This window comes from Larus michahellis, chromosome 4 (genome assembly GCF_964199755.1).
Source record: "Larus michahellis chromosome 4, bLarMic1.1, whole genome shotgun sequence".
Classification (NCBI taxonomy): domain Eukaryota; kingdom Metazoa; phylum Chordata; class Aves; order Charadriiformes; family Laridae; genus Larus; species Larus michahellis.
This window is the reverse complement of record NC_133899.1, coordinates 42,986,372-42,999,068: the sequence shown is the minus strand read 5'-3', so window position 1 is coordinate 42,999,068 and position 12,697 is coordinate 42,986,372. Positions and strand designations below refer to the sequence as shown.

General features: G+C 45.2%; 1 protein-coding gene and 1 long non-coding RNA gene across 4 annotated transcripts in view; one reads left to right on the top strand and one right to left on the bottom strand.

Annotated features, from left to right (window-relative positions):
* LOC141742323 (uncharacterized) overlaps positions 1–5,136 on the bottom strand; it is a 24,569-nt gene extending 19,433 nt beyond the window's left edge. Inside the window, exon 1 of one of the 3 annotated variants that reach the window (XR_012586665.1) lies at positions 4,557–5,136. This is a non-coding gene — a long non-coding RNA (uncharacterized LOC141742323). The remainder of the gene's footprint in view (positions 1–4,556) is intronic. The other 2 variants (XR_012586664.1, XR_012586666.1) reach the window with 2 other exon arrangements.
* COMMD9 (COMM domain containing 9) lies at positions 4,940–12,697 on the top strand. Its single transcript, XM_074584281.1, has 6 exons — positions 4,940–5,279; positions 5,378–5,503; positions 6,039–6,178; positions 6,938–6,972; positions 11,086–11,189; positions 11,710–12,697. Exons 1-6 carry the CDS (start codon positions 5,229–5,231, stop codon positions 11,848–11,850), a joined length of 597 nt encoding a protein of 198 aa, XP_074440382.1. The 5' UTR covers positions 4,940–5,228; the 3' UTR covers positions 11,851–12,697.

Sequence of the window (12,697 nt, the reverse complement as noted above, 5' to 3'; positions counted from 1 at the left end):
ATCCTGTATTTTAAGCTTTTATGCCTGCTCATGAACTGCAGTCTCTCTCTGCCCTTAGGCACAAAAGCTGAGGACTGTGGTAATCTCTGGTGACTGGTGTTCGTGAAGTGGGTTAGGTGGAACAGAGAGATCGTGTCTGCTGGAAAGCTCATTTTAACTGGACCAAAAGGAGTGAGGACAAGAACGTGGAAGTTAGATTCGTGACAGTAAACTAAGCATGCTCTAAACTGTTTTCTGGCACAGAGACCAATGGGCATAGGACGGTTTGCAAGAGCTGCTCGGCTCTTGGCCTCTCAGACAGGGTGGCCACATGCACACTGCTCGTTGGGGTTGCTTCCTAGTCCATGCCAACTCCTGACCCTGGAGCTGCTTGGGAGAACGACAGTCAGGATGAGTGGAAACCACGCCAAGAACAACACTAGCAATTTAACAGCAAAGGCCTCAGGAATGTTCTCTGACACTTTTTAGTTGACTGGTCGATGCAACCAGACATCTAGGGAGAAACTTGCCCTCCTGGTAATAATCTAAGCATGATTCCCAGTAACAACTACAAGCAGAAACTTCTGTCCTAGTCCTGTCATGAAAAGACTGATATATCCATCAATATGTAAGACAGTATAAATGGGACTTTAGAAAGTTGGAGACATTTCAGGAAATTCCTGGTTGGAGAATATGACTCCAAGTACTAGTAAACCCAATTTTACCTGCATGCTCTGTGAAGATTTCTTTCCTATTATTTGCTCTTTGCTGCTAAAGAAACACCATTAAAAAAACAAATGATGCAAAAGTAACTGAGGAAAAGATGTCTCTCACACTTTACCTTGCTCAATCTCTAACCAGAATCACCTACTATGTTGTTCTTTTCTTCAGGGCAGGGCAACAGCTTCACTTTTCCTTGCAGGAGAGAAATAGCACCCACCCAGCACGGGTGTGGTCACAGAGTAGCCCTGCCTTGCCGCGGACAGCCCATAAGGAAGAGACTTTGTTCTACAACATTGTTCTGCAACAGATACTCCAGTGAATACAGTGTAGCCTGGGAAAAAACTAATAGTTCTTCCCATCAAATCCTTAACATCCCAAAGATTTCTCTCCCAAGGAGCTTAAACAGTCAAAGCGAGATAGAACTGTGTGCTTCTTTCCCTGGAGTGTAAAAGGTTACGGTTCTCCAGCCAAGAACTGTAGGGAAGCTAAATTTATTCCTTTCCTTTTTGACTTCTGAAGGGGGGTGGTGGGGGGTGGTGAAGGACTGGCTGGAATGGGTTTGTCAAATTATTTGCTTGCTTTTTTTATGCTTATTTTTTACCTTGAATATATTAGGAACAGCAAGACTGACTTTTCCTCAAAACAAAGCCCCTCTCAGATACATTTATTTGGGGCTGTCACTTTAGTTGATGGACTACAACGAATATGACATTTTTGCAAAGTGTTGATCTGTCATTGGACTTATATAGCTATGTATAAAGACAGAGGTGTGTTTTAAACTGACTTACTGAAATTATTTCATTGAGCTTTCCATCCCTTGATTTTTTGCCTTGCTTTATTCTGTCATGATAGCTGACTTCTGTTGAAGATAAATACTTCACGCGTGAAACGCACACAATTCTTTCAATGCTTTGTATTTTCTCCCACTTACCTCCCACTCCTATTTTTATTTTTTTTTTAAAAACAAAAATGGCTGGCAGTCCCTCTCCATTAAAAAAGTCAAAGGGCACACAGGCCACTTCCCTCCTGATATTTTCCACGGAGGGAAAAGTTTAAATCCCTCAGAGTCCAGCAGAGAGAGCTGACAACAAGGGAATTGCCCCTGCCTATTCCTTGCAAAGTACCAGTAGATACAGAAAACTAGGACGACTTGCTATTTTAAGTGAAAAGGCAAATGAAGAACTATTCTCCTACTGCAAGCCCCAGGAGGTCCCCAACTCCCACCTAGCCCTCAGAAGTCATCCCTTCTTGTCAACCGTATTCAAGTGATTCCCAGCCTGGGTCCCTGCTCCTCTCTCCCCACATGAAACACCAATTCTGGAGGCTTTTTTTACATGGCTGGGAACAGACATCACAGACAAGAAGAGCAGACAGCAGGTAAGTATACATACCCACACACCCACGTCCTCTTGTCCAGGAGATCCTGAATTTAGAAAGCTGTCAACAGTGTTTAAGAGTCTCATAGTCCAAAGACTGTTCACTCACCCAACCCCCTGCAGTGCTATTGCTCACGTGTGTTTTATATAGACGCATCTGGAATACTTCAGGAAGGATGATTCTCAGATACGCCAGACTGGCTCAACCAAGAGAGAGAGACAAATCAGTCAGTACTATAGCTGTGTCACCCAGGCCTGAGTGCAGGCAAATGTGCCCAACTCAGAAGCAGAGTTTAATTTTCAGACTCAGTGACTGGTCGAACTAACAGCAGTTTAGCTCATGAGATCCAAGCCAGTTCCTGCACATAGGGTTATACAGATGCGTCTGCAGGCTCAGAGCTCACAGCTAAGTCCCACTGGGTGAAATAGACATGAAATCACAATAAAAAAAAGGCTGCAAGAAGACCTAAAAAGGTCATCCAATGCATCTAATTGTTCTAAGTGGTTTGGTGGGGTTTTTTCAAACTCAGAGAGAATTGCCTCTGGCATACCAGATAATTCAACTGGTGTTTCTCAAAACTTTCTGATAAGCACACTGATCACATGGCCAGCCTTCCTTACACAATGCAGTCTCACCCTTCACCCCTTAGAACCTGATTTTGGAGGTATGGACCTTGAAGACACCTACAGACAGTACGCCAAAGGAAGAAAAAAAAAGAGAGAGAGAGAGAGAGAGAAAGACAGAAAGAGAGAAAGAAAGACATACTCACCCTCAGATAAAGCATTTTACTAAGCACTTCTGCTGGCTTCTGACCATGAGCTACAAACAACATTTCATTTTTGACACTAAATCAAACTTGTCATTATTTCCTCATAATTAGAAGGCTCCCAGAGTGAGGAAATGGCAACAATAGGAGGTGGGCTGGGGAGCAAATTCAGTTCGATGCCAGTTGTGCTTACTGGCAGGCAGCATCTTTGTACTGAGTGTGTGACTCACAGGTAAATGTTCAGTCTTGCTACATACTCCTGTGATATTTAGCAATGACAGTGTTCTACTCCCGCGCCCCCTCCTCTCCCCCCCGCCCCACACCCTTTGCATCTCTCCACCTACTCGTCTGACAAAATTACTCTGTGCAATTAAGTCCTTGAACTAGGCACGGATCAATTTGATTTTGCATAAGTTTTGTAAAGTCATTGCTTTAGAAAAACCCTGAAGAAAACAATGCCCCTCTTCCCCAGCTGGATACGGAATTTCAGAAGTTTTACTGCTTAAAAAAATTCTGCTTACTGCTGACTGTAGAAAATGCTAGTTTGATTGGTTTGGGAACAAGACAAGCAGGCAGATTATAAGAGGTCCAATGATGCAATTACAACACTAAGTGATATCCTGTGAAGAATCCCTATGTTTCCTTTAGGCTTACTTGTTCAGATTGTAACACAGTGTTGTTTTTCCATACTGCCTTCATTCTGTTTATTCTTTCACAACCTCTAAGCTTACTGCTGATGTTAATAAATGCCCACATTTATTAATGCAGGACTTTATGTTATACAGTCAGTTACATTACCTACCTGTCACTCAGGTGACAAAAGTGACCTACCTTGATTCCCCTGAAGGCAGAAGCAAGGTCAAGACAACATGATTCCAGTTTCCCGGCTCTTAAATCCTGACCTCTAACCACTACCCAGTATTTTTTCCCTTTGGGATGCTGTTGTTTAGCCCACTAACTCTGCAAACCTTCCACTTTGGAAAGAAAAAATAAATAAAAAATTAAAATTAAATTCAAATTAAAAATTATCTTTCCCTTCATTTTCTGGTCTATTTCAGTGTGTATTTTACAGATGCTGCTGTAGTCGTGTAGGTGGAAAATGATTGCTGTGGCATCAGTAGATGAATGTCCACCGCTAAATACTTTCAGATACCTCCTCTCAGGAAGGAATAGGCAATGTTGTCTGTGTAGCTCATTCTCCTTTTCTGATCAGAGTATTGAGCTGTAGAGTACGGTCGCCTGGGTAAGCAACTGCCATCCGTGAGACCTACTGCCCACTCGGTCCTGCCGCTTAAACTCAGCAGCAGCACAGCAGCTCTCCCAGGAAGACTCCACCATGAAGATGACTCCCCATGGCAGGCACTCAGCTTTACCTAACGTACTGCCTGAGCCGGGTTAGATTTGTTGGTGACACAACGCCAGAGAAAGCAGTACAAACACATGGCAGCTCTCCAAACTGATCAGTCATACTAACTCATTTCAAGAGGCCACAGATGGTAAACTCATACCCCAAAATAGTTCCTCCAGAGCCTCGTTTCCTGTTGCTCATGAAAAATGATGGAAAATAAAATCCTCTCCTTTGGATTCTTCTGCCCTTTAAGGCTTCCCAGCATGAGAGAGGGAAATTGGTTCCTCTGCAAGAGGAAGCCCTTTTCCCTGCCAAGCTTGTGAAGCCCAATGCAAACAGCATTTACGTATTTGCATTTCTTACCGTCTATTATCCTGCTTACAGAACAACGCCAATGGAAATGAGGATGGGGGTGCTGTGACAGAAGTGGAGATCACAGATGCCCTGGAACCAGATGTGCCGGGAATTACACAAGGCAAAGAGAAGACTATTTATCTCTCTAAAGAGGACTTATTTAAATCCTTTACAAAGTGAAAGATACACACAGTTCGCTAAGATAAGTCCTTATCGTTGCAGCAGCGCAATCATAAATCCTTTGCCTTCAGTTCCATCTGGCTGAAAACAGAGCGTTTACAGCTAAATTCTGCATCCAACGTAGAGATCTGCACTGACGGTAAAAAAAGCAAGCAGGCCGGAGAGGGCGAGGCCAGATGTCTAGGGCTTGCCCTCGTCCCTCCTCCCTCCCCACCGACACCGGGCTCCTGCCACGCTGTCGGGCTGCGGCCGCAGGCCCCGCTCGCGCGGCGCACGCTCCCCCGCACGCCCCACCGCGGGCGGGGGCCGCTAAAGCCTTCGGCGCGGGGCTGGGGCTTCAGAGCGCGATAACGCGGAGTCCCCACACAACGGCGGGACTTCAGCGCCCGGCCGCACCGCCCGCGGCCCCGGCCCCGCCCCCGCCGGCCTCAGCTGACAGCGCCAAGATGGTGTCGGCGCAGCAGGGGGAGCTCGGCGCCCGCCTCAGCTGACAGCGGCAAGATGGCGGCGCTGGGGGACGGGGAGTTCGCCGCCCTGCAGAGCCTGCTGAAGGTGAGCGGGCTGTCCAGCCGCTGGGGGACGGGGCGCCCGGCCCGGCGGCTGCTTCTCCCAGGCCGCGGCTGAGCGCCTCCCGCTTTGCTCCCCGCCAGGCGCCGTCGAGGGACGCCGTGCGGCAGCTGTGCCAGGAGTGCTTCTCCAGCCCGCCCGCCGGCCTCGGCCCGCTGGCGCAGCGCGCCTGCCCCGGCCTCGCCGCTGGCCCCGAGGAAGCGGAGCAGGTAGGGCCGGGCGGGAGGGAGAACCGCCGGCGCGGCAGCGAGCGGAGTGCCTTGGGGAATATCCCCTCCCGCTGCGCGGAAACGGGGCGCGCAGGAAGGAGCGGGCGGACGGGACCTCCCGCCTGGGCCTCGCCGTGCGGGCAGGGAGGGGAAGGCAGGGGAGGAGCGGCCAGCAGCGGCGCGGACGCCAGCGCAGGGCTTAGCCCAGGCCCTCAGGAAGGTGCGCGGCGCCATGGGGCTCCGAAGAACCGCGGCTGCTGCTGGAACCAAAGTGCACCGTAAAAGCCGTCTTCCCCCGGAGGCACAGCCCGGATGGGCCTTATAGGGAAGTAGATGAGGCGTGCGTGCTAGAGGACAGTGAGACCTCGGCCCCTTGCCTGTTAAGGCTGTCACGCAGTACTAGGGTGACCAAGGCTTTCCTAGTGTTGGTTGGACTGCAGAAGCTGTGTCTCTCCTCACTACTGAAGGCCTATCCTGTGCTGTTCGTAATGCTTTTCAACTCAGCAGAGCCCTTTCTCCTTTTCCTTTCCTACAGCTGGTATCTGCTTTGCACAATCTCACCAGGCACGTTGTGTACCACGGCTTGACAAGGGCAGAGGATATCCTGTCTCTCTTTCCAGAAGACTTCCACCAAAATCTGAAAAACCTTTTGACTAAAATAATCTTGGAGAATATGTGAGTGCTACCCACCTGCCATTTGCTTTCATCTGGAAAGTTAAAGCCTGTGTATCTGGTTTGATATGTGGCTAGTTGGCAGCATGCAAAGTCATGTTTCTATTTTGTGTATGCCTTGGGCATAATCACAGTTTGGGATGAGCAGAGTTGAATGAAATATGTCATCTGAGTGTAATGGCAAACAAAACACAGCCATGGGTACAGAGGGTTTTCCCAAGACCTTTGGAATGTGTGTGGGCCTTGTTCATGTAATGCAAAGCCCCTTTTATCCTAACAACTCACCTGTGTGGTGAAAAAAATACTACAGAAGATGATAAAACTTAGAGGGCTAGATTTCAGCACTACAAAAACAGATTGGGTAGCATCTAGGTGCCTGTCCGCTTACTGCCTTGGCTTAGGTGCAGAGGCACTGTATGTGGTACAGCGTATGTGAGGTGGTGGCAGAGGATAGCAGTTCTGTATGCTTGTACATCTCACTGCTTGGTAGCCCATTGCTTTAATAAATGCCTTAAGTGAGGCACACTTACAGAAGAACAAATAGTTGGTCACCAACCTGCCTGCCATTGCCCACCAGTGACAGCCTTTCCTTGGCACTCAGTGGCATAGGCAGTCTCTTCCCTGCTTACTGCCGCAGCTCTGGTGACCCTTCTGTCAGGCATAAGCCACTCTGAATGCTTTCCCTACTTTTTTTTTTTCTTTTTTTCTTCTCCCCAAAAGCACTGATGATACTTTCTTTTTCTCTTCTCTACTTTTTCACAGCTCTGCTTGGAGGAATGAAGCACAAGCAAGTCAGAGTAAGTAGTAGTTCACATCTTAATGCAATTAATGTTTCCTGAGGTCATTGGAGCTTAGTGTTTAGATCAGTGCATCACAACATGTTTTCATAATGTAGCACAGGGGTACCCCCATTTGCCTTAGGTGAAGCTGTATGATTGTGGCATCACAGAGTTTAGCAGAGGCCACAAACTTATGTTCAGGTCTGTGCTGCTGTGCTAAATTGTTTCCAATCCTCAAGCAATTCCATTTAATGCTCAATCTGTTACAAACTTGGAGAGTGCCCTGTATAGCAAGTATTTGCAAGACTTCTGAAAGTTAACCATTCTGACCTCCCTATTCAAGTCATTTACTGATGTAGGTATTGTCGTGGGCGGAGTGATTAACTTCACTTGTAAGAGAGAAGTAGTGAAATATTTATTAATATAAAACACTGATTTAACAAGGTTAGTAGTGAATGCGACGGTGTTTTACGAGATTCGATGGTAAGGTACACTTGATTATTTACTGCCTAGAGGACAGGCTCAGACAAGCTGTCAGGGAGACCCTCCTCTCGAGTCACGAGGTTCAGAAAGGACCCCCTTGCTTTCTAAACTCCTTCTCAGAGAGGAGTCTAGGTGCAGCTGGATCCAATGCTAGTCCCAGACTTGGTCAACGGTTTATGTCTAATGAATCCTTTATATCACTTAGCTAAGATTTCAAAGTGTAGCATGCTATTAGTCGCTTACTGAGAATCTGTTGTGGCAAGGAATCTCTCAACCTTGAGGAGCAGAACCTTAAGTGAGCATCCCCACTCAAGGGGAGATCCTGGTGTGCAGCCCGCTGCTGTTCAGGAGAACTCAAAGGGCTCTTGGGCTGTCCACTACTTATAGAGTAAGATAATTGATCTATAGCCGTACTAGCATGGGAAAAAAATATTTAGGTCCCCACTCCAGATAGCGTTTTGGCTGTCATACCCCAAATTGCCATCCATCCCCCAAAGTCCAGGTGCAACTCATCACAACTCCCACTGATGGTTATGGCTTGAGCAGGAGCCAGGGGAAGGGGAGAGCACACCGCCACACATATTGAATAACTTTGCACTGTAAAGGATATGTGTATGTTGGGGAATACCTTACCTTGCACATCTAGTCAATTCTGTGCATTCTTTCTCTTCTGCTCATCAGGAGGTACACTGCATGTATTCATAACTCTGCTTTTTCTTCACCTTTCTAAACAGTGATGTAATTAAGGAATGCGAACTTTAACAATAGCATCATGGGCAATGAGTTACATCCCAGTTAGGGGTTCCATGCAGCTACAATACTTTTTCTTTACAACTGTAGCACTTAGAGGCTCACAGATGGGAGCTGATGCATAACAGAGTACTTCGAGGTATGCTAGGATCCTCTTTAGTCTTTTCTTTGCCTGCAGAAGAGAACATCCAACAGGTAAACAGTATGGCAGGACCTGGAAATATACTATCCCTCAAAGTTTTAATGGAGTATAAATTGGGAGAGGGAAGAAACTACTATGCAATGCTGATACAGAAAATACAGCAGTTGCTTACACTAAACAATGTTCTAGTGTTATCAAGACACATAATGCTTTTCCCTTATCGTTAGCATTAGAGGAAATGAGAGCAAACATGACACACTAGCTAGGTCTTCACAAGGCTGGGTGTGTGGCTCTTGAGTGTCAGAGCAGAGCTCCTGGGTGCTCCATGTCATTGTATTCATGAATTTTTAACCCCGTTGGAATGAGATTGTCTTCTAGGAAATAGTGGATTGTTTTAGTATTGCCTGACATATATTACATAGGGACCAAGGCAGTGTTATAAAGAACAGATACTCCAACTGATTGATCTATGTTAACATAAAAACGTTTCCTGCCTCTCCCAAGCCACTAGCAATCAATCTTTGCAAATTAACATACAAGGCTAAACAGATGCATTTTATGTTGTTGCAAATGCTGCCAAGTGCTGGCCCTGGCAGAGTGTGAACTGGAATTCGTTCCAAAAGCAAGAGCAAGGCAGCCAGTTCTGCACTGCCCCCTGGAGCTCTGCTCAGGGGAGCAGGAGGAGAAGGGAGAGCCTTTCCCCAGACAGAAAGAGGTATTTCTGTAAGCACTGTTAGGAAGCAATTTGAGCATCTGGACTCAGTAGGAAGGCTAACGATCAACCCTTGGGGAGGAAACTAGGCATCTTATGATAGGAGGAAACCAGACAGGCTGCAATTGCCTATTGAGACCCTTCTTCCCTTAGCACTCAGCAGAGGTTTAGTCGTTGCCTCTTCATCCCCCTCTGGTACCTTTAAATAGATGTCAAATAATTGCTGACAACCAGGTTTGATAAGACTTCACAAAGACTCAAACCTACCAAGCACCACAGCTGAGATTTTTAAATTAAGTTTGAGAATAAACGATCACCTCCCTACAGATCTTTTATGGGGTTGGTCCTAGGTTTCATTCAAACTTCTTTGAAAATCCCTAGCTGACGTAAATGGGAACAATGTTTCTTCAGGCACCCTGGAGTCATTTATTCTGACATAGTTACAGCAGTTAAGCCCCTTAGCTGCAAATTCCCATTTCAGACCGAAAGGGCTTGTCTTTGTTTCCTTGTCCTTAGCGTGGACTTTCTTCTAGTGAGAACTTATGTTTTTTTTCCCAGGAAACTGAATGCTGCACTTTCAAACATAGGAACTATAGCTCAGCTCTTAGCTGAAAATGGAGTTGAAAAAGGTACAAGAGGGGTTCCGAGTCTTATAAATGTGACAGTAACAAAGTGGGAATGATTTTATGCCCTGTTAAACTGCACCTGACAACTTGTTTTCTTTACATTTATATATTAAACAAGGAATTTACCTTACAGACATTTTCCAAATTTCTGGATTTTGGTGCTAAATTGCATTTTACCACTGGGCAGTAAAGGGTTCAGGCCTCATCTTTTAACACTTGCTGTTGTTATCTGGTTGGATAAGTAATTATGCTTTCCTTTGGTTTGTAGTTTCTGTGAGAAAATGCTTGTAAATCTGAGATGAAAATGTCAATACTGTTTCTTTTTCTGGGTTAAAATATTATAATTTTTTTTTTAATGAAAGTAGGAATCTTGTCGTGTTCAAACAAGGGGGAAAGGTATCTGCGTGCCACCCATCTAAACACCTGCCTCAGTTTCACTTGAGTATATTCTTCACACTTTCCTTGTATTTATTGCTTGCAGCAGAAAGACTCTGTTGAAAAACATTATGCTCCCAGGAACTGACAAAGAGCACTTGCAGCTGGCCTGTTGGTGCCAGAGTTTTGTTGGGAGAACCTTAATCTCATCTTTTATGCCAATTTGCATGATACTTAAGGACTCTTGAGGGTTCATATGTGCAGTGAGCTTCTTTAAGTACACACCATCATGAGACAATATCCCCATCTGCTCTCTGCAAGAGATAGCTACACAAATTTCTTGTCACAGTGGCTAAGTCAGACCTGTCCTCCTTCCCTTGGAAGGCTCATGATGTCTCTAGCCCTAACCTATTGATGTCAGTATTGCACCAGACTATTGAATGATTTCTAATTAGGATGATATCTTCAATATTTTTAACAAATTGTCAGGACATGTGAAGATTGCAGTTTACCAATACATATGCTGTCCTGCAGGATGCTTTTGTTCACACGTTGGGGAGCTTGAAATAACATATTTTATACTGCTTAAGATGTATTTTATACATCTTAAATGACTTTAAGATCATTCCTGTGTGCTTTCTTGCTAGTTAGAGAACAGAGCAATGAGCATGTAGGTCCCGGAGCAACTCATGATGAGTTGCCCCCAGCAAGGCAGGGGATGAAGAGTTGGAGAAGATGTCTTACTGTTCCCCTTCTCGCAGCTGCTTTGTGACTTTAGCTATGCTTGTCGTGCACTGTACCATCCTTGTGTATGATGATGGGAGAACCCTGTTTGTCCTTCCAGTGTTGTGAGCAGGCCTTCAGAGACTGGCTTACTGCAGAGTGAACATGATGTGAAACCACGTAGTAGCACTAAAGTTGTACACTTCCCAGGGCCAGAAGTAGAGAAGCATGCATATGGTGGTAGTCACAGGTTCCAGGGTCTGGTGTCATCATGTGCTGCTGGGCTTAACAGACCCATATTTTTTTTTTTAATCCCTCAGTCTCCTTGCCTCGGCTGGTTGACATGGACTGGAGGGTGGACATCAAGACGTCTTCAGACAGCATCAGCAGAATGGCAGTCCCTACTTGCCTGCTTCAGTTAAAGGTGTTTAGCATGTTTAAGTCAGCATGTTTAGCTGACTACGTTAGTTGGGAAACGACTTCTGATTATTAATAAATTCCTTCACTGGCTACATCTATCAATAGCTAAACTTACTGCTTATATTCAACAGAGTTATGGATCCCCCCCAGCCAGTAAATATGGGAAGGGTGGGTTTCAGAGAAGGATGAAAAAAGTCTAATTTCTGTGTGTGGGATGGGGTTAAGTATCCTGTGTGGTATCTGCTAAGTTGCTTTTGATATGGATGTGGTTTCCTTCCATGAGTCTCTTCAGAATTTCCCCATACTCATGGCAATATGTTTACTTGCACTCTTCCCATGGGAGCACACTTCACTAGTGAGGTGCGCAGCTTAGAAAATGTGCCGTGGTCCTTCAGGATGGAGCTGGATGCCAAATTTAAAGCACTTTTCTTAATCTATTTATTAAACACTGATTTTTGTAGTGGCACTGGAAAAACACATGAATGAATTTTTCATATAGCTGAAGTCTGTGTTCCTATTTTCAGATTCAGGAAGATGTTGCTTTATGTGGAAATAGTCCTGTTGTTTCTGCACTGACTGTGGAACTGAGCAAAGAAACCCTGGACACTATGTTAGAAGGTCTAGGAAGGATCCGCGACCAACTTTCTGCCGTTGCAAGCAAATGAATACTCAAGGGCATGGATTCCAGCAGCGAGGAAGGGAAGTATTTTCCACCTAAAGCTCTCATAAGTTGCAGCCCAGTGTAACATGTCTTCTGTTTTAACAAAACAAAATTAGAGAGATGTCTTTATTGTGTTAATAAGATAGCTTTTGAAAAGCTAACACATAAACATTCCTTTGGGCTGATGCCAAAAAGTGTTTTCCTAATATGTTGTTGAACAAAAGCTGGTCTCTATTTCAGAAAAGGATTTGCGGGCTCAGAGCTTGACTTAATCACAAAGATCATAACTGGAAATAGCAAATAGCTGCAGCCAATGAAGCAAGTGCTATCTCTCTGCCCCGAAATTAGGATCTGAAAGGCTCAGGCTGGTTAATGGACTGCCTTATGGCATTAGCAGACAAGGAGGTGCTTCCCTCTGGAATGTGCATATATTGAGGTGCATGCTGGATGTAGCGGTCTCTCCCCCTCAATGAAGCACAGCCATTCCGCAGATTGTTATTACAGGATAATGCTTTGAAATAGGGCAATTATGCTACAACACATTCCCTTCTGATCAGCTTCATAGCACCATTTGCAAAATGACTAGTCTGAACATCTTTAGCCGCAAGTAATTTCCTCCTTCTGTTTCAAAAGAAAAAAAAGGAGTTCAGATAATTCATGTTTGGGTTTATTGAACTCTGGGCTTTGCCTTCACTGCACAAAAAGCAGACTGGGAAAGTAAATTGTTGGAATTGTTGGCTGTTTTCTGTACTGTAGGAAACTGTTCTGTGGCAGTATGCGCCTCTACTTCCACAAAGTGTTCTCTTGTTTGTTTGTATAAATCTTCATTTAATTAAAAAATGAACTGCTAA

What these genes read in the sequence shown, in the direction of transcription:
- COMMD9 (XM_074584281.1), top strand. Translation starts at nt 5,229, where the DNA reads ATGGCGGCGCTGGGGGACGGGGAGTTCGCCGCCCTGCAGAGCCTGCTG. An exon ending in CCCTGCAGAGCCTGCTGAAG is followed by an intron (nt 5,280 to 5,377) that starts GTGAGCGGGCTG and finishes GCTCCCCGCCAG; the next exon opens with GCGCCGTCGAGGGACGCCGT. An exon ending in AAAATAATCTTGGAGAATAT is followed by an intron (nt 6,179 to 6,937) that starts GTGAGTGCTACC and finishes ACTTTTTCACAG; the next exon opens with CTCTGCTTGGAGGAATGAAG.